The following is a 20,458-nucleotide window of genomic DNA, read 5'->3' on the forward strand; positions in this document are numbered from 1 at the left end:
TGTGCTCTTTCTTCTAGCCACTCGTCTAGCTCCCGATTGCCTGTTTGATCATGTTCCAGATAGCCAAAGGGTCTTGGTTTCCTACCATACAACACTTCAAATGGAGTCCGACCATGGGCAGAGTGAAGTGATGTGTTGTACCAGAATTCCGCTTGTGACAACCACTTCGCCCATTTGTTGGGGTTGTCATGCACGAAGCAGCGCAAGAATGTTTCCAAACACTGGTTGAGACGCTCAGTCTAGCCATCCGTCTGGGGGTGGTAGGAGGAGCTCATATTCAGTGTCGTGTCTGCCAAACGGAACAGTTGTTGCCAAAACTGACTGATGAACACCTTATCACGATCAGAAATCAGCACTTTCGGCATGCTGTGCAAACGATACACATTATCCATATACGCCTGTGCCACCGATGCTGCCGTAAAAGGGTGCTTGAGAGGAATGAAATGGCCATATTTTGTCATCTTGTCAACCACCACCAAGATCGTGTCAAATTTGTTTGACAGTGGCAAACCCTCGATGAAATCCAACCCAATTGTGTGCCAAGCTTCAGGAGGAACAGGGAGTGGATGAAGCTTGCCTGGTGTCTTGATGTGTTCTGATTTAGCTTGTTGACAAGTCACACATTGCTGCACATATGCCATCACTGCTTGTTTCAGTCCCGGCCAGGCAAACATCTGACGAACTCGGTGGTATGTGGCTCTGAACCCTGAGTGCCCACCAATGCCACTGCTGTGCAATGCTAGCAAGATTGCTTTGTGAGCTTCTTTGTTGTTTCCTAACCATATCTTGCCATTCTTCCGAATTACTCCATCAGAGAGGGAGAATCCTTGTTCATTGGTGCCCTGCACGCTCAGTTCCGTGAGGAGTTGTTTGGTTTGCTCATCCTTGAGATACCCTTCCACTACAGTTTCCATCCACTTTGGTGTGCTGGTGGAAATTGCACAGAGTTCTTGTGGTCGCCTCGACAAAGCATCTGCCACCGTGTTTGTGCTTCCTTTTTTATAGACTATCTTGTACTGCAGGCCAAGTAGCTTGAAAAAGGCTTTCTGTTGAATCATGGTATTAAACTTGTGATCCCCCAAATGGATTAAGCTCCGCTGGTCTGTATGGATTGTGAAAGGCCTGTGTGCCAAATATGTCTTCCATTTATCAATGGCAAGCAGTATAGCCAAACATTCCTTGTCATAGATCGACAGTGCTTGGTTCTTGGGCCCCAAAGCTTTGCTGAAGAATGCCAGAGGATGGCCTTCTTGCATGAGAACAGCCCCTACCCCTGGGGCACACGCATCAGTTTCCAACACAAATTCCTTCTTGAAATCTGGCAGTGCTAACACAGGAGCTTGCACCAATGCTTTTTTGAGTGACTGGAAGGAGTCATTGACCACCGGCGACCAGACAAACGGTATATTCTTGCGTAGGAGATTAGTCAGGGGACGACTGATCACTCCAAATTGCCTGATGAATTTCCTATAATACCCTGCCAACCCCAGAAATCCTCTCAACTGTTTCAGGTTTGTTGGCTGCGGCCATTGTTGCACTGCTGCTATTTTCGCAGGGTCTGTGGACACGCCCCCACCACTGATTATGTGCCCCAAGTATTCCAAAGTTTTCTGTGCAAATGTGCATTTAGACCTCTTGAGGTACAACTTGTTCTGCTCCAGTATTTGGAAGACTTGTTTCAAGTGCTCTACATGTTCTGGAAGATTCTTGCTGTAGATCAACACGTCATCCACGAACACAAGGACAAACTTCCGAGTTATGTGAGCAAATATCGTGTTCATTCCTGACTGAAAGGTAGCCGGGGCAGAGGTAAGACCAAAAGGCATGACGCGAAATTCATAATGCCCACTGTGTGTTTTAAATGCTGTCTTCCCTTCTTCTCCCTCAGCCATACGAATCTGATGATATCCCGATCGTAAGTCCAATTTACTGAAGTACATGGACCCAGATAGTTCATCGAGCAATTCATCCACCACTGGCATGGGATAGCGATCCTTTACTGTAACTGCATTCAGCTGTCGATAATTGATGTCTACGGGTGCTTCTATTCTTGTAGACAGTGTTGGGCCTCCAAGAGCAGAGGTTTGTAGAACAGCAGCAAGTTTCCCTTAAGTGGATCACCCAAGGTTTATCGAACTCAGGGAGGAAGAGGTCAAAGATATCCCTCTCATGCAACCCTGCAACCACAAAGCAAGAAGTCTCTTGTGTCCCCAACACACCTAATAGGTGCACTAGTTTGGCGAAGAGATAGTGAAATACAGGTGGTATGAATAAGTATGAGCAGTAGCAATGGCACCAGAAAAGGGCTTGCTGGCGTGCAGTTGATGGTAGTAATATTGCAGGAAGTAAAGATGCAGTAAAACAGTAAACAAGCAGCGATAGCAGTATTTAGAAACAAGGCCTAGGGATCATACTTTCACTAGTGGACACTCTCAACATTGATCACATAACAGAATAAATAAATAGATGCTAGACTCTACACCCTCTTGTTGGATGATGAACACCACTAACTGTGTAGGATTACACGAACCCTCAATGCCGGAGTTAACAAGCTCCACAATATTCAATATTCATATTTAAATAACCTTAGAGTGCATAACAGATCAACATAACCAAACCAAGTACTAACATAGCATGCACACTGTCACCTTCACACTACGAAAGGAGGAATAGATCACATCAATACTATCATAGCAATAGTTAACTTCATAATCTACAAGAGATCACAATCATAGCCTACGCCAAGTACTACACGATGCACACACTGTCACCATTACACCGTGCAGGAGGAATAAACTACTTTAATAACATCACTAGAGTAGCACACAGATATATTGTGATACAAAACACATTGCAATCATAAAGAGATATAAATAAGCACTTCACTATGCCATTCATAACAGCGAATAAGTATTCTGTGAAATATAGCCTAAGAGACCCACACGGTGCACACTGTCACCTTTACACACGTGGGACAAGGAGTCTCCGGAGATCACATAAGTAAAATCCACTTGACTAGCATAATGACATCTAGATTACAAGCATCATCATATGAATCTCAATCATGTAAGGCAGCTCATGAGATTATTGTATTGAAGTACATAGGAGAGAGATGAACCACATAGCTACCGGTACAGCCCCGAGCCTCGATGGAGAACTACTCCCTCCTCATGGGAGACAGCAGCGTTGATGAAGATGGCGGTGGTGTTGATGGAGAAGCCTTTCGGGGGCACTTCCCCGTCCCGGCGGCGCGCCGGAACAGAGACTCCTGTCCCCCAGATCTTGGCTTCGCGATGGCGGTGGCTCTGGAAGGTTTTCTCTGGTTTCGTCGAACGTGGTAGGGTTTTCGCGACGGAGACCTTAAGTAGGCGGAAGGGCAGGTCAAAGGGCGTCACGGGGGACCCACACAGCAGGGCCGCGCGGCCAGGGCCCAGGCCGCGCCGCCCTGTTGTGTCGTCGCCCCGTGGCCCCACTTCGTCTTCTCTTCGGTCTTCTGGAAGCTTCGTGTAAAAATAGGCCCCTGGGCGTTGATTTCATCATATTTCAAGAATATTTCCTTTGTAGGATTTCTGAAACCAAAAACAGCAGAAAACAGCAACTGGCTCTTCGGCATCTCGTTAATAGGTTAGTGCCGGAAAATGCATAAATACGACATAAAGTATGCATAAAACATGTAGATATCATTAATAATGTGGCATGGAACATAAGAAATTATCGATACGTCGGAGATGTATCAATAATCGACACAAAAGCGCCAACTGCCATCTTTTTTCTTGACCAGTATTACAGGTGAAGCAAAAGGACTCTGGCTGGGTCGAACAATACCTTGCTTGATCATGTCTTTGATTTGTCGTTCGATCTCATCCTTCTGCCGTGGGTTGTATCGGTATGGCTTGACGTTGACAGGTGATGACCCACAAGTATAGGGGATCGCAACAGTCTTCGAGGGTAGTATAACCCAAATTTATTGATTCGACACAAGGGGAGGTAAAGAATACTGATAAGTCTTAACAACTGAGTTGTCAATTCAGCTGCACCTGGAAAAGCACTAGCAACAGGGGTGATGTGAAAGTAGCAGTAATATGAGAGCAATAGTAACAGTAACACAGCAGCAGTAATAGCAATATGAGAGCCATGGCACCGGAAAATAGTTGATACTACTTCCAATGACATGTAGAACAAGTATATAATGATGAGAGATGGACCGGGGTTCCCAGCGATCTACACTAGTGGTAACTCTCCAATAAGTGACAAGTGTTGGGTGAACAAATTACAGTTGGGCAATTGATAGGAATCAAAGCATTAAGAAAGAACATCAGGCTTATTAATTATGTAGGCATGTTTTCCGTATATAGTCGTACGTGCTCGAAATGAGAAACTTGCACAACATCTTTTGTCCTACCAGCCGGTGGCAGCCGGGCCTCAAAGGAAACTACTGGATATTAAGGTACTCCTTTTAATAGAGTACCGGAGCAAAGCATTAACACACCGTGAAAACATGTGATCCTCACATCACCGCCATCCCCTCCGGTTGTCCCGATTCTTGTCACTTCGGGGCCTTTGGTTCCGGACAGTGACATGTGCATACAACTTGTAGATACAATCTAAGCAATAATTATAGAGCTTAAATCTAAGATCATGCCACTCGGGCCCTAGTGACAAGCATTAAGAATAACAAGATTGCAGCAACAATAACTTCACAAACTTTATAGATAGACTAATCATAATGTATCATCCATCAGATCCCAACAAACACAACACCGATTACATCAGATGAATCTCAATCATGTAAGGCAGCTCATGAGACCATTGTATTGAAGTACATGGGGGAGAGTATACCGACATAGCTACTGCTAGAACCCGTAGTCCATGGGGGAACTACTCACGGAGCATGGCGGAGGCGGTGGCGTTGATGGAGATGGCTTCCGGGGGCACTTCCCCGTCCCGGCAGGGTGCTGGGACAGAGTTCTGTCCCCCGAATTGGAGTTTCGCGACGGTGGCGGCGCCCCTGGAGTCTTTCTGGAGTTTCGTCAATTGGTACTGCGTTTTTAGGTCGAAAGGGATTTTATAGGCGAAGAGGCGGCGCAGAGGGGCACCTGGGGGCGCCACACCCTAGGCCGGCGCGGCCAGGGTCTGGCCCGCGCCGCCATGTGGTGTGGTGGCCCCCTGGCCCCTCTCCGACTCTTCTTCGGTGTTCTGGAGCCTTCCGGGAAAAATAGGAGGTTTGGCGTTGATTTCGTCCAATTCCGAGAATATTGCCCGAACAGCCTTTCTGGAACCAAAAACAGCAGAAAACAGGAACTGGCACTGTGGCATCTCGTTAATAGGTTAGTTCCGGAAAATGCATGAAATCATCATAAAGTGCAAGCAAAACATGTAAGTATTTTCATAAAACAAGCATGGAACAACAGAAATTATGGATACGTCGGGGACGTATCAGCATCCCCAAGCTTAGTTCCTGCGCGTCCCGAGCAGGTAAACGATAAAAAGAATAATTTCTGTAGTGACATGCTACTTACATAACCTTGATCATACTATTACAAAGCATATGAAATGAATGAAGTGACTCAAGGCAATGATCTATAGTTGCTAACAAATAGATAACATATAGCAAAACTTTTCATGAAGAGTACTTTCAAGACAAGCATCAAAAGTCTTGCACAAGAGTTAACTCATAAAGCAATAAATTCAAAGTAAAAGCATCGAAGCAACACAAAGGAAGATATAAGTTTCAGCGGTTGCTTTCAACTTTCAACATGCATATCTCATGGATAATTGTCAACACAAAGTAATATGATGAATGCAAATATGCAAGTATGTAAGAATCAATGCACAGTTAACACAAGTGTTCGCTTCTAAGATGGAACGAAGTAGGTAAACTGACTCAACAATAAGTAAAAGAATGGTCCTTCGCAGAGGGAAGCATTGATTGCTATATTTGTGCTAGAGCTTTGGTTTTGAAAACATATAGAGAGCATAAAAATAAAGTTTTGAGAGGTGTTTGTTGTTGTCAATGAATGGTAGTGGGCACTCTAACTACCTCGCCAACCGGACTTTCAAGAGCGGCTTCCATGAATTATTTGCATATTTATGTGGCACTCCTTCCAACCTTTCTTACACAAACCATGGCTAACCGAATCCTCGGGTGCACACTTAACAATCTCATACCATGAAGGAGTGCCTTTTTATTTTAGTTTTATTATGATGATGACACTCCCCCCAACCTTTGCTTACACAAGCCATGGCTAACCGAATCCTTCGGGTGCCGTCCAACAATCACAAACCATGGAGGAGTGTCTATTTAGGTTAATTAATTTGGGACTGGGAATCCCGTTGCCAGCTCTTTTTGCAAAATTATTGGATAAGCGGATGTGCCACTAGTCCATATGAGAGTCCGTCAAAAGTAAATGACAAGGTTGAAAGCTAAACACCACATACTTCCTCATGAGCTATAAAACATTGACACAAATTGAGAAGCATTTTGAATTGTTTAAAGGTAGCACTCAAGCAATTTACTTTGGAATGGCAGGAAATACCACATAGTAGGTAGGTATGGTGGACACAATTGGCATAGTGGTTGGCTCAAGGATTTTGGATGCATGAGAAGTATTCCCTCTCGATACAAGGCTTAGGCTAGCAAGGTTGTTTGAAGCAAACACAAGTATGAACTGGTACAGCAAAACTTACATAAGAACATAACGCAAGCATTATAATACTCTACACTGTCTTCCTTGTTGCTCAAACACTTTACCAGAAAATATCTAGACCTTAAGAGAGATCAATTATGCAAACCAATTTCAACAAGCTTTACGGTAGTTCTCCACTAATAGGTTTAAACCACATGCAAAAACTTAATCATGATCTACTTGAGAGCTCAAAACAATTGCCAAGTGTCAAATTATCCAAGACATATGAGGCATTTTCTTTTCCCAACCAAATAATAATAAGTGCTATAGCTTCCAACTTTTATCATTGAACATTAAAAGTAAAACGAAGAACAAGTGTTCATATGAAAAAGCGGAGCGTGTCTCTCTCCCAAACAAGGATTGCTAGGATCCGAATTTATTCAAACACAAACAAAAATAAAAGCACACAGACGCTCCAAGTAAAGCACATATGATGTGACCGAATAAAAATATAGTTTCAGGGGAGGAACCTGATAAGTTGATGAAGAAAGGGATGCCTTGGGCATCCCCAAGCTTAGACGCTTGAGTCTTCTTGAAATATGCAGGGATGAACCACGGGGGCATCCCCAAGCTTAGACTTTTCACTCTTCTTGATCATATATCATCCTCCTCTCTTGACCCTTGAAAACTTCCTTCACACCAAACTTCTCATAAACTTCATTAGAGGGGTTAGTACTCAAAAAAATTGAATCCACCTTGGTCCTGTAGTGGCACATTGCAAGAACTCAATAAAACATCAGCTACAGCTCTCTACGTCTAGAAAACCTCGCTTAAAGTCCACAAGAGACAATGCAAAAAACAGAGACAGAATCTGCCAAAACAGAACAGCCAGTAAAGACGAATTTTAATAAAATACTTACGTTGCTCAAATCAGAAAACTCAAAACTAATGAAAGTTGCGTACATATCTGAGGAACACGCACGTAAATTGGCATAATTTTCTGAGTTTCCTACAGAGAATTAGACCCAGATTCGTGACAGATAGAAATCTGTTTCTGCGCAGAAATCCAAATCTAGCATCAACCTTCGATTAGAGGCTTCACTTGGCACAACAAAACACAAAACTAAGATAAGGAGAGGTTGCTACAGTAGTAAACAACTTCCAAGACACAAATATAAAATAAAGTACTGTAGCAAAATAACACATGGGTTATCTCCCAAGAAGTTGCTTTCTTTATAGCCATTAAGATGGGCTCAGCAATTTTAATGATGCACTCGCAAGAAATAGTATTTGAAGAAAAAGAGAGCATCAAGAGGCAAATCCAAAACACATTTAAGTCTAACATGCTTCCTATGCAAAGGAATCTTGTAAATAAACAAGTTCATGAAAAGCAAAGTAACAAGCATAGGAAGATAAAACAAGTGTAATTTCAACAATTTCAGCATATAGAGAGGTGTATTAGTACCATGAAAATTTCTACTACCATATTTTCCTCTCTCATAATAATTTTCAGTAGCTTCATGAACAAACTCAACAATATAACTATCACATGCAGCATGCTTCTCATGATTTCCAAACATATAATTTTTATCAAGTTCAAGAATAGTGGAATTAAAACTTTCAAACTTACTTTTATTAATAATATAACAAGGTAGTTGATCAATCTCAAGAGATATGGGACACATAGATAAAGTCAATAACTCTCCAATCCCATTTTCATTAGTAGTACAATTAATAGTATCAAGTAACATAGGACCATCATCTAGAGCTTTATCATAAACATTTGCTAAGCAAAATTCTTTAGTACCATGCATTTCGACATCAGGCACAAACAAAGCATTATCATAAGATTTATCAAAGTAGCATGGATTATCATATATAACAGTAGCATAATTATTCTCACAAGTTTTACTCGTAGGTACTATTTCAAGAGAATCCACAGGAACATAACATTCAACCTCTTCCGGTAAGCATGGAGGACAATCAAATAGTGTAAGAGATAAAGAGTTACTCTCATTAGAAGGTTGGCATGGGTAGCTAATCCATTCTTCCTCCTTTTGTTCGTCGCTCTCCTCTTCTTTTTCATCCAATGAGCTTTCAGGTTCATCAATTTCCTCATCTTTTTCATCCAATGCGCTTTCAGGTTCATCAATTTCTTCTTCCACCTGTTCCTGCAAATTGTGAGTGCATTCTTGTGCATTAATGTGTCTCTCTTTATAATCAAGGATATAAGGATTCCTACTGTAGCATTCTATGCAAGAATTAAGGATAGTAGAGACATAATCTTTAAGGTCCTTACAAATAGCACAAGTTTCATAATTCTCAACCATGAAGGATTCTATCTCAGAGGCTCCCATAAATAAGACAAATTGTTCTACCTCTTCGAACCCATAATGAATATAGCAATTCCGATTATAGCTCTTAATAAAATATTCCTCACTAAAGCCACATTGAAATTTAAGATGTTTAGTATCCTGTTGAGAGCAACAGTTTATATCATGGCGTCTAAGCAAGATTCTAGCAATTGTATTTAATTTTTCTATCATAGCACTCATTAATTTACCAGTTCTTGATTCTCTATAACAATTATAACATTCCATAAGCTCCAAGTAGGTTGTAGGTTCTCCCATAACAACAGTTTTTAATTTTTTTATTTTTCAAATTTTTATGGATTTTTGGGTATATGAGACAAATAAAACAAGACAAAAATAAACTAAGCAAAAGTAAACTACGCAAACTAATACTAGACAGAAATAAACTAAGCACAAATAAACTAGGCAAAAGTAAACTAAGCAAAGCAAAATAAAACAAATTAAAAACAGAGAGAGAGGTAGAGTGTACTCCCCAGGTGAACTTATGAGTAGAGCTATGCCTCCCCGGCAACGGCGCCAGAAAAATAGTCTTGATGACCCACAAGTATAGGGGATCGCAACAGTCTTCGAGGGTAGTATAACCCAAATTTATTGATTCGACACAAGGGGAGGTAAAGAATACTGATAAGCCTTAACAACTGAGTTGTCAATTCAGCTGCACCTGGAAAAGCACTAGCAACAGGGGTGATGTGAAAGTAGCAGTAATATGAGATCAATAGTAACAGTAACACAGCAGCAGTAATAGCAATATGAGAGCAATGGCACCGGAAAATAGTTGATACTACTTCCAATGACATGTAGAACAAGTATATAATGATGAGAGATGGACCGGGGTTCCCAGCGATCTACACTAGTGGTAACTCTCCAATAAGTGACAAGTGTTGGGTGAACAAATTACAGTTGGGCAATTGATAGGAATCAAAGCATTAAGACAGAACATCAGGCTTATTAATTATGTAGGCATGTTTTCCGTATATAGTCGTACGTGCTCGCAATGAGAAACTTGCACAACATCTTTTGTCCTACCAGCCGGTGGCAGCCGGGCCTCAAAGGAAACTACTGGATATTAAGGTACTCCTTTTAATAGAGTACCGGAGCAAAGCATTAACACACCGTGAAAACATGTGATCCTTACATCACCGCCATCCCCTCCGGTTGTCCCGATTCTTGTCACTTCGGGGCCTTTGGTTCCGGACAGTGACATGTGCATACAACTTGTAGATACAATCTAAGCAATAATTATAGAGCTTAAATCTAAGATCATGCCACTCGGGCCCTAGTGACAAGCATTAAGAATAACAAGATTGCAGCAACAATAACTTCACAAACTTTATAGATAGACTAATCATAATGTATCATCCATCGGATCCCAACAAACACAACACCGATTACATCAGATGAATCTCAATCATGTAAGGCAGCTCATGAGACCATTGTATTGAAGTACATGGGGGAGAGTATACCGACAAAGCTACTGCTAGAACCCGTAGTCCATGGGGGAACTACTCACGGAGCATGGCGGAGGCGGTGGCGTTGATGGAGATGGCTTCCGGGGGCACTTCCCCGTCCCGGCAGGGTGCCGGGACAGAGTTCGTTCCCCGGACGTGGAGGTTCGCGACGGTGGCGGCGCCCACAGTCTTTACGGAGTTTCGTCAATTGGTACTGCGTTTTTAGGTCGAAAGGGATTTTATAGGCGAAGAGGCGGCGCGGGGGCACACAGGGCGCCACACCCTATGCCGGCGCGGCCAGGGTACCGGCCCGCGCCGCCATGTGGTGTGGTGGCCCCCTGCCCTCTCCGGCTCTTCTTCGGTGTTCTGGAGCCTTCAGGAAAAATAGGAGGTTTGGCGTTGATTTCGTCCAATTCCGAGAATATTGCCCGAACAGCCTTTACGGAACCAAAAACAGCAGAAACGAGAACCGGCACTGTGGCATCTCGTTAATAGGTTAGTTCCGGAAAATGCATGAAATCATCATAAAGTGCAAGCAAAACATGTAAGTATTGTCATAAAACAAGCATGGAACAACAGAAATTATGGATACGTCGGGGACGTATCAACGGGTTGAGCTCCCGCCATCAGTGGTATTTTGTGGTCGAATGCCCTGCTCGGCGGCAGTCCTTTAGGGGTAGCAAAACATTCCTCATGTTCTTTGAGCAACACCTCGATCTCATATGGCATTGCATCTGCTTCCACACTATCAGACACTGGGCACAATCGCACCACCTGGGCCACTGCTCTATCATCGACCAATTGCTGCAACTCTGTCATAGATATTTGCTCACAGCTGGTCACTTTGTCAGACCAACCTTTCAGGGTAATGCGTTTCCCTTCATGTCTGAATCTTAACTTTTTCTTTGGCCAATCAATCCACATTTTCCCACAGTCATTCAACCAATCCATCCCCAGAATTATGTCATAGCATGGAACCTGGAACACCCTGAAGTCCCCTTTGAATTTACTGCCTTGACACTCCCAGCTGAGGTCAGTTACTGCTGTTGTGATCTGTGATGTTGCACCGTTAGCTACTTGCACTGTGACCGGTTGCACTTGAGTGGTTGCCAACCCCAATTGTTCTACTGCAGTATTGCTGACGAAGCTCCCACAACTACCCGAGTCAATGAGAAGGAGGACTTGTTTACCATTTATTGTCCCCTGGAGCCGTATACTCTTCTTTGATGTTGCACCCGCCAGAGCATACTGGGAAATATGCATGAACGACTCGTCACTACTGCTTGCTACATTGCCATTATCCTCACTGTCAGAGCTGGACAAGTGTAAGCTCTCGAGTAGTTCCTCTACAATATGCAGAGGCACTGTTTTGTTGCATTTGTGGCCTGGAACAAATTTGTCTCCACACTTGAAGCACTCCCCACGTTCTTTGCGCTGGGCTCGCAATGTTTGCAGTTTTTCATTCCATTTCACCTTCTGAGACACTGGCTCCTCTGTGTTTTTGTGTTTTTCTTCTGGTGCATGCCCCAACATTCCTTTGCCAGTGAATCCTGTTCGATTGTAATTCTGTCTATGCTCATATCTCGACCTGGTGTGATTGAAAGGTCTGTCCTCGTCCAGCAGTTCCTCTTGTTTCTCAGCCAGAGCAAGGGCCGCATCGACTGTCTTGGGAGAGTGAAGTTTGATTGCTCTACGGATATCATGTGGAGGCCATTCACAAACTTGGTCACAAAGTATGCTTCATCATAATGCCTATTGTGTACCAACACCTGATGTCTGAGTGCCTCAAATTTCTGATAGTACTTGCCCACCGTATGAGTTTGCTTGCAGCGTTCCAGGGCCTCCAAGTACTTGTGATGTTTATCCCTACCGAATTTGTTATGAATTGCCACACAGAGTTCCTCCCATCCATCCACATCATGTTCAGCCTCATATGTTTGCAGCCACAACGTTGCATTGCCGACAAAATGCATTGTTGCAAAGCTTGCCCACGTTTCATGATCCACTGAGTAGAGAGCAAAGTACTTCTCACATACCTTCTTCGACCATTTCGGATTTTCACCGTCAAATTTTGGAAACTCTGTCTTCGGTGGTCTTGCTATGTAGCTGCCTCCCCTCGAGCTTGGATATCCACTCTCCTCGAGTTCACTTGCATTACCAGACTGGACCCCCAAGTTGAAATTCACTGGAGTGTGTGGAAACCCTCTTCGAGTTGCAATGTTGTTGGCAGGTACTGAAATCCTCAAGGCGTTGCTGCTCTTACCATTCTCCAAATCGTCAGTCTCCACGGCCGGCATGCGCAACTCCTCCGCACCCGCCCGATCCGCCTCTAACGCTGTCACAAGGGCTCCCACTGAATCCACGGTTGCTTGAATGCTCTTCAGTGATCCATCGACTTGAGGCACCCATGCACTCAACTGCTTCAAGGTCTCGTTGATGGATTTCAGAGTTGTTCTAGTCTCGACACACTGCTTCTGCAACTCCTCGCCTTGCTTCTTCAGGACCGCGATTTCCGACTGCACCGCCTGCATCTCCTCCACCTTCCCCCACATCGCCGCGCCTGGGACAAGTGTCAGCCGCCGCCGCAGGAGATCGCCGCCAAAGACACACGGATCTGCCGTTGGGCCAGAATTTTACCACTCACGAGGATGATCGCGAGTAACCGCCCACCGCCGCAAATCTGTGTCCGAATGATCCACTGCACCCGATCGCCTCTGTGGTCGCCGCCGTCGTTGGCCACCTCTCCGCCACCACGAGATTGAAAACACGGTGTGATTCTACAGGGAGATCCCAACCACCGCAGATCCGCCCTCAATTCGCCTCCAACCTCTCAGATCTCTCACTTTTTTCTGGATTTTTTTGCTGGTGCCCGAACCACAGATCCGAGGATATGTGGCTCTGATACCAAGTGTGAGATACTCGATCACTCTATTACCACGATCATCCAATTCACGATACAGATTCCGCAGCGTCACGCTGGGAGGTTCAGAATCCGACGAACCGGAGGAGGAGGAGGAAGGGAGAGACTCCAACAGGAGTTCAGTATGATTACAATCAGAGATCACATATCTTGCTCTCCAAGCTGATCACATAAGTAGTGTGTCCACCATGCTCGTCTCGGTTTCACGGGCCGTTGGCTGGGCCTGGCGATGGTGATGGGCTTCCCGAATCTTCTGCCTTTCATCCGTCCTGCGCTTGATCTTGAGGGCCTCGGGTAGACACTGGGTCGTGACATGGATGCTAAAATTTCTACGAGAACTGAGGATTTTCGGAGGTGTCATTTAAAGGGCTTTCTTAAGAAAAAAATTACTCTACTATTGTTTGGATTTCTACAAAATTTCTGTGGAAATCATTCAATCCAAAGAGGGACTAAAGTTAAAGTTAAAATAAAATCAGGTACCAAACCGAAGTCCCATTAAACCAGACCGAAAGAGACGAGTTTAATCGCCTGAAAAGTGATAACCACCACCGTGAACTATCCGTGCACACTCCCTGCCACGAACCACGCCGCGGCGGGTGGTAAACGCCATCGCCATCCGCTCCCGGCTCCCCCGCGCCGTCTCCAATAAAACCCCCACGCTCCGCCACCTCCTCCACCGCCACCGCCACCGCCGTCCGGCGCCCGCCCGTACGCACCGAAGCATCCACGGCCCTACACGCAAACACGCCACGCCCCGGCCCATCGAGGAAAAGGTAAAGCACTCCCCCAGCGCCCGCCGACCTCGCTGCCGCGCCAAGCAAAGCGTCGGCGGAGACGGCGCAGAGAGGTACGAGACGGGGCGGTAGCGCACGATGGCGCTGCGGCGCAAGGGGAGGTCGGCGGGGCGGCGGGCGGCCGTGCGGTGGTGGCTGCTCTCGCTCGCCGGGACCGCCGCCGCGGCCGCGCTGCTCGCCGTCGCCCTCCACGTCTCCGCCTCCGCCTCCGCCGGCGCGCCATACCGCCTGGCCAAGGTACGCGCGCGCGCGCGACTCTGCGTTCTCTACAACCCCACTCTCAGATTGAACTCTCTTCTGATGCGTGCTAACCAATCGCCGCCGCCGCAGCAGCCGCGGGAGGCCGAGGAGCTGCGCTGGGAGCAGGAGTTCGCGCCGCCGCAGCTCGCCTCGCCGCACTCCCGCAAGGTGATTTGACTCCCCCCGCCCCGCCCCGCCCCGCCCGCCCGCCGACGCGTCCCTCACTCACCGCTGCATTATCTTCTTCGTCTTCTGTTACATCGAACTTCCGTGGCATTGGGGATTAATCTCTAGATTTGACAGCTGGACGGCGCCACGGATGACGCCGCGCCCGACAAGACGCTGTGGCTGCCGGCGCCCTCCCGCCGGTTCGTGCCCTGCGTCTCGCCGTCGCTGGAGTACAAGCGTATGCGCGCTGCCACTCGCAGAATCTCGCCCGTTTGGCTCACATTCTCCTAGTAGTACACGCTTCGAATAATTTTGATCCGCTTCTCCGTGCCAGGTCCGGCGAAATCGAGGGGGTACCTGCTCGTGCACACCAATGGCGGGCTCAACCAGATGCGCGCCGGGGTGAGTGATTCGTCCGTCCTCCTAGCATAGAAATTCCCTAGTTGCCGTGGCATGCGAATGATTATCTAGTTTGTGTTGACTTGCGCGGTGGAAAGCCTGGAAACTAGCGTGCCTGCATGTGGGGTGTTTCATCAGAGTTTGACAGGTTTCGGTGCATTTCATCATCAATTCTCGTTGGCGGTGTTTCAGTGCTCTAATCAATGCGTGGTGGTGGTGGTTCTGGTGCTACTCCGGTTTATTCACCCGGCTTCTGTCAGTTCCGTGAACAGTGTTTTGGTGTTTCAATCGCATTTGGTGTGCTACAGACTCTTGTACGGAGTAGTACTAATAATGTTTGACCCCCATTTAGAGATATGCTTGCATTAGCTTGAAATGGTCGGTGTGCTACTAAACTGGTTTCCTTTTCAAGCTGTTATTGCTTAACTGGGTTATCGGTGGAAGAGACACGGATGGCTCAACTCTTTTAAGGATGAAGTCCTGAATATGACTGCTGGATGGATGCTGTCTCAGCAGTATTCTGATTTCTTGTCCTGGGGTGTTATGTTCTTTTGTAATGATCATCTTAATGTGCTATTGTCATATTTGTGCCATCACTTCAGTCACCATCTTGTAGTTCATTTCTGGCAGGCATCCAAGGACAGTGTATTTTTGATAATGAACTGTCTTGATTTGTTAGGTGATACATGCAAAGTGAATACATTCTCTTTGGGCATACAGCTAACTGACATCAATGCCTGCAAGTACTTCTGAATTTGATGAGTTAACATGATTTGCTGGCTTTGTTTAGGCGAGCTTGAAATTGAGACTACATATCTTTTTGCAACTTGGATGTTTTTCCTGTTCTTAGTAATATCTTAACAAACGTGTGATGTGACTTGAGCAAAAATGGGAAGAGGAAACTTGTGTTCATTCTATCCAGTGTATACATATCTCGTTATACTAAATCAATAATCAATTCATGTTGTGAAGTTTTACTTTAAATGCAAGATCCCACCCGCTTACTTCTTTTCACTGTTGTGCTCTTATTCTTATGGCAGATCAGTGATATGGTAGCAGTTGCACGTATTCTCAATGCTACACTCATAATTCCAGAGCTTGATAAGAAATCGTTTTGGCTCGACAAAAGGTGAACACTGGATGGTTTTTGCCCTGAGCCCTTCCCTTAACTGATCAAAACTGACAGGATCATTTTTTGTTTTGCAATATCAGTAACTTTTCAGATGTCTTTGATGAAGAACACTTTATACGTTCTTTGGTAAACGATGTGAAAGTTGAGAAAAAATTGCCAATGGAATTGGTGAAAGCACCAAAGTCTGTTAGACACTTCAAGAGTTGGTCTGGAGTAGATTATTATCAGGATGAGATTTCTCCACTATGGGAGCACCGCCAGGTTTGGATTCTACAGCTTTTGCCCTTTTGCAGTTGCGTACTAATCCTTTGTAGTTGCTGGATGAAACTGTTATTCTGATGAAACATCTGTATCAGGTTATTCGAGCTGCTAAGTCAGATTCTCGCCTTGCAAACAACTTCCTCCCTCCTGATATTCAAAAGCTTCGCTGCCGGGCCTTTTTCCAGGCACTTAGATATGCTCCCCCAATTGAAGCTTTAGGCAATGTAAATCCTTCTCCAACTTCTATCACGGTGAAGTACTATTATATTTCTAACTTCTAAGGGAGACATTACAAGTAGTATCAACCAATTTGCAGCTATTGGTGGAAAGGATGAAATCATTTGGACCATATATTGCTTTGCATTTACGGTATGAGAAGGATATGCTTGCTTTTAGTGGGTGCACGTATGGTCTGTCACAAACTGAATCAGATGAGCTCGCATCAATCAGGCAAGGCCTTAAAATATATGTATTACTCTCTTTTTTTGCGGGGGAAAATATATGTATTACTCGTTGCACCGTCTCTACCTTGTTATAACAACTCGACAATATTATGTGAGTGAATTCTTCTCCTGCTGCTACAGAGAGAACACAACCTACTGGAAGGTTAAAGACATTGATCCATTAGAGCAAAGATCAGATGGTCATTGCCCCTTGACGCCAAAGGAAGTTGGTATGTTTCTTTCTGCCCTAGGATATCCGTCAAGCACCCCAGTTTACATAGCCGCAGGCGAGATATATGGAGGTGAATCTCACATGGTTGAGTTGCAATCACGATTCCCAATTCTTATGAGCAAGGTATGAACGCTGCTGTCTTGCTTCTCTATTGTTTCATAGCATGACGCTCTTCAGTCAGCATATGACTGTCATCTCCATTTGCAGGAGAAACTAGCATCAGCTGAAGAACTGCGACCATTCAGAAAATATGCTTCTCAAATGGCAGCTTTGGATTACATTGTTTCGGTGGAGAGTGATGTGTTTATTCCGTCGTACTCTGGGAACATGGCGCGGGCTGTTGCTGGTCATCGGCGTTTTCATGGCCACAGGAAAACAGTAATTCCTGACAGGTGAAACAACAACGAGCACTTGTCTATAAATCGCCTCAATGTTCCCTACTTGGTCTCATGGTTTTCATTCTATGATCCAGGAAGGCATTAGTTCGTTTGTTTGACAAAGTTGACAGTGGATTACTCAACGAAGGGTATGAACTATCGCAAATGATAACAGAAATGCACCGGAAAAGGTACTAAACTAGGAGTGAGAGCTAGAAGACCTTTGTTTCACGTTTATGTTTCTTACATTGTTCTTTCTCTCTTCTTCAGACAAGGTTCTCCTCGAAAAAGGAAAGGTCCTGTCTCAGGAACAAAAGGCAGCGATAGGTTTAGGTCAGAGGAGGCATTTTATGAGAACCCTCTTCCTGATTGCTTCTGCCAATCAAAGGATGACTCTAGTTAGCATCTGATCATAATCCTGGCGTTGATAGTCTTCACCACACTGCTCACCATTCCCAGGTATATAGAGCAATGGATGGTGCACACTGATAAATTTCCATGGTGTTACAGTTTCTGCTTAGATGACATTACGGTCCACCGATTCGTTGGCGGATGGCGCAGCTCTATGAGCAGAATAAGTTGCCAATGTTCTGAGAATCAAAAGATATGGCAGCGTGGTCATATTCAGAGCTGCTGTATAGGGGTTTACACGATGTTGTGAGTAGGACCAATAAAGAGAAAGTAATAGCTGAAACATGTTAACGCTAACAGTCACTGAGGATAGTTTCTGCTTGGCAGCATGAGGAGGAGACCACTGCTGTACAGGGTTTAGATGAGCTGTATTTGTAACCTTGGTAGTAATTAAATTCCTCTTGTAAGTGATACCAATAAAGAGAAGTGAAATATAGGTGAAACATGTCAAATTTTCGATAGTTATCAGCTGGCTGGGAGTGAGGTACTCCTTTACGATTTCCTAGTTCCTTGCGTTTTGAGTGAATGAGTAACTACATTGCGCTAACATGGAGTTTCCTGATTTCTTTGGTAATTCTCTGTGTAAAGTGAAAAGCAGAATGTGCCACATACAAAAAGGTTCTCTCGATGTCGCTGCTTTTAGTCGTTGTGTATTGCAGTTCTGTTTTTGGTCAATGTATATTGCAGTTCTGCTCCAGTTGTCACTAAAAACAATACAAAGCAGCAGATAAACAATCAACCCCGCCCATATTCAAGAGCATAATGTTGTAATCATGTAAATACTAGAGCAAAGTGGAACAGATGCTGCTCTTCAGGGAAGCAAAACAGACACTGCCTAACATAGTTCAATACTTCAATCCACCAAAAATAAAGGAAATCAAAACAGCGGGGATAAACACAATTAATTCAAGGAACACTGAGCATCGAAAATCGATGAGTAACCACCAAAAAATTTCACCACATCGAATTGAGGGAAAAAAAATTAAATCAACAAAGTCCGTTGCCAATTTCCTTGAGGAAATCAATGATGTTCATGACCAATTTCATCACGGCCTGTGTGACTGTTCATAGTACCCCAAAAGATCGTAAATTGTAATCATGGAAACACTACAACTGCAAGCTGATATACAGTTCTGTTGTGCCAATAAGTGGAGTAAATCAGAAGACAAAGGCGAGACTTTCACAACAGTGAGCGACAGCCGACGAGCAGCACAATTTATCACTAAAGCAGCCCCATTTACCACTGAAAGCATGAGGAAATCAACACAATTTGACCACCAAAGCAGTTCATCAGGTCGAAATCAACAGGGTTCATGACCAATTTCACCACCAAAGCAGTTCATCAAGAAGACATTAACAAGGTTCATGACCAAATCCACCACCACTCGATCAGAAACAACGCAAGACGATCAGAGAACCAAAACAGGGCAACGAAGACACCAAACATTCACTAGGCGTCTCTCAACTCCACTCGCCATCACCACTACTACTATTACTACTGCAAGATCCGTCTCCCTTCCTACTCGACCTTGACCTGGAACACGTCCTTGCGCTCCTCGTCCTTGACCTTGGGCACGGTGACCCTGAGCACGCCGTTCTTCATCTCGGCCTTGATCTTGTCCATCTTGAACGCGTCGGCGGGCATCTCGATGCGGCGGCTGTACCTCGGCACCGCGGCGTCCTCGTCGGCCCAGGGATCCTTCTCGCCCTCCCCCTTGATCATCACGCTGTTCTGCTCCGCCCACACCTTGACGTGCTCCTTCCCCAGCCCCGGCATCACCACCTTGAGGCACACCGCCTCGTCGTCCTCCTTCGCCACCGACCACCCGCCGCAACGAGGAGACGACGCCGACGCGGGGGAGAGGCCGGCGCCGGACGACGCGCCCTCCATCAGAGCCAGCAGCCGGCCCAGGCTCGTCGGCGCGCCGAACCGGTCGAGCACGTCTGCGAAATCAAGAACGGCAAAAAACTGATTTTTAAGCATCCTGCTCCCCTACAACGTTCGCACGAACACGACGCGAAAAGCAAAACGCGAAGGAGGAGAAGCGAGGACGCGCGCGTACGTACCCTGCGAGAAGAAGCTGGGCGCGGTGAAGTCGCGGGCGAGGCGGCGGCGGCCCCCGGCGTCGTCGGCGTCCTCGTACTCGGACCCGCTCTCGTCGCTGGTGTCGTCGTCGTCGTAGCAGCGGACCTCCGAGCCCTTGGTGTTGAGCAGGCGGCGGGCGGCGGTGAGGGAGGCCGGGCGGAGCGCCCCGGAGGCCGACGGCTCGGCGAGCAGCTTCTTGAGGAGGCTGGCCAGCGGGGCACCCTTGCTAGCGACGGCGGAAGCCATGGATCTCTCTCTCTTCTCTCTCTCTGCTGCGATTTGGATTCTTGTGGTGGACAGGAGGAGGAGGTGGGGAATGGAGAGGGTTTTGAAGGGAGAGCTTTCTTGGGGAAGGGGATGGAGAAGGGGTTAGAAGGTTCTAGAGAAGCCTGGTGAGGCCTCGAGTCTTCCAGAACAGGAGTGCCGCTGCTTTAGGATTCGTGTTAGTACGATCGGTGCCCTGCCATTGGTGCAATGGAGAAGGGGTTAGAAGATTCTGGAGACCGCTAGCGAGGCCTCGAGGCTTCCAGAACAGCGGAACCCCACCGC

At 45.8% G+C, this 20,458-nt stretch overlaps 3 protein-coding genes across 6 annotated transcripts; 1 reads left to right on the top strand and 2 right to left on the bottom strand.

Moving 5' to 3' along the window:
• Nucleotides 1-239: 239 nt before the first annotated feature.
• Nucleotides 240-12,998, bottom strand: LOC139833572 (uncharacterized). Its single transcript, XM_071823879.1, has 3 exons — nt 12,210-12,998; nt 11,056-12,111; nt 240-1,898 (listed from the first exon to the last, which is right to left on the bottom strand). The coding sequence occupies exons 1-3, from the start codon at nt 12,996-12,998 to the stop codon at nt 240-242; spliced, it is 3,504 nt and encodes a 1,167-aa protein (XP_071679980.1).
• Nucleotides 12,999-13,931: 933 nt separating this feature from the next.
• LOC127317681 (O-fucosyltransferase 7) lies at nt 13,932-18,288 on the top strand. 4 transcript variants are annotated; one of them, XM_051348271.2, is made up of 12 exons: nt 13,932-14,397; nt 14,491-14,568; nt 14,704-14,806; nt 14,903-14,970; nt 16,008-16,096; nt 16,180-16,360; nt 16,456-16,584; nt 16,677-16,810; nt 16,945-17,158; nt 17,243-17,427; nt 17,508-17,603; nt 17,683-18,288. In XM_051348271.2, exons 1-12 carry the CDS (start codon nt 14,239-14,241, stop codon nt 17,813-17,815), a joined length of 1,569 nt encoding a protein of 522 aa, XP_051204231.1. In that variant the 5' UTR covers nt 13,932-14,238; the 3' UTR covers nt 17,816-18,288. The 4 variants fall into 4 exon arrangements, with proteins under 4 accessions (XP_051204231.1, XP_051204232.1, XP_051204233.1 ...); XM_051348272.2 differs by having other exon boundaries at nt 14,494-14,568; XM_051348273.2 differs by lacking the exons at nt 14,704-14,806; nt 14,903-14,970 and having other exon boundaries at nt 13,933-14,397.
• An 821-nt stretch (nt 18,289-19,109) lies between these two features.
• LOC127317682 (26.2 kDa heat shock protein, mitochondrial) lies at nt 19,110-20,221 on the bottom strand. Its single transcript, XM_051348275.2, has 2 exons — nt 19,891-20,221; nt 19,110-19,767 (listed from the first exon to the last, which is right to left on the bottom strand). Exons 1-2 carry the CDS (start codon nt 20,153-20,155, stop codon nt 19,343-19,345), a joined length of 690 nt encoding a protein of 229 aa, XP_051204235.1. The 5' UTR covers nt 20,156-20,221; the 3' UTR covers nt 19,110-19,342.
• Nucleotides 20,222-20,458: the final 237 nt, after the last annotated feature.

This window comes from Lolium perenne, chromosome 7, assembly GCF_019359855.2.
Source record: "Lolium perenne isolate Kyuss_39 chromosome 7, Kyuss_2.0, whole genome shotgun sequence".
NCBI lineage: Eukaryota > Viridiplantae > Streptophyta > Magnoliopsida > Poales > Poaceae > Lolium > Lolium perenne.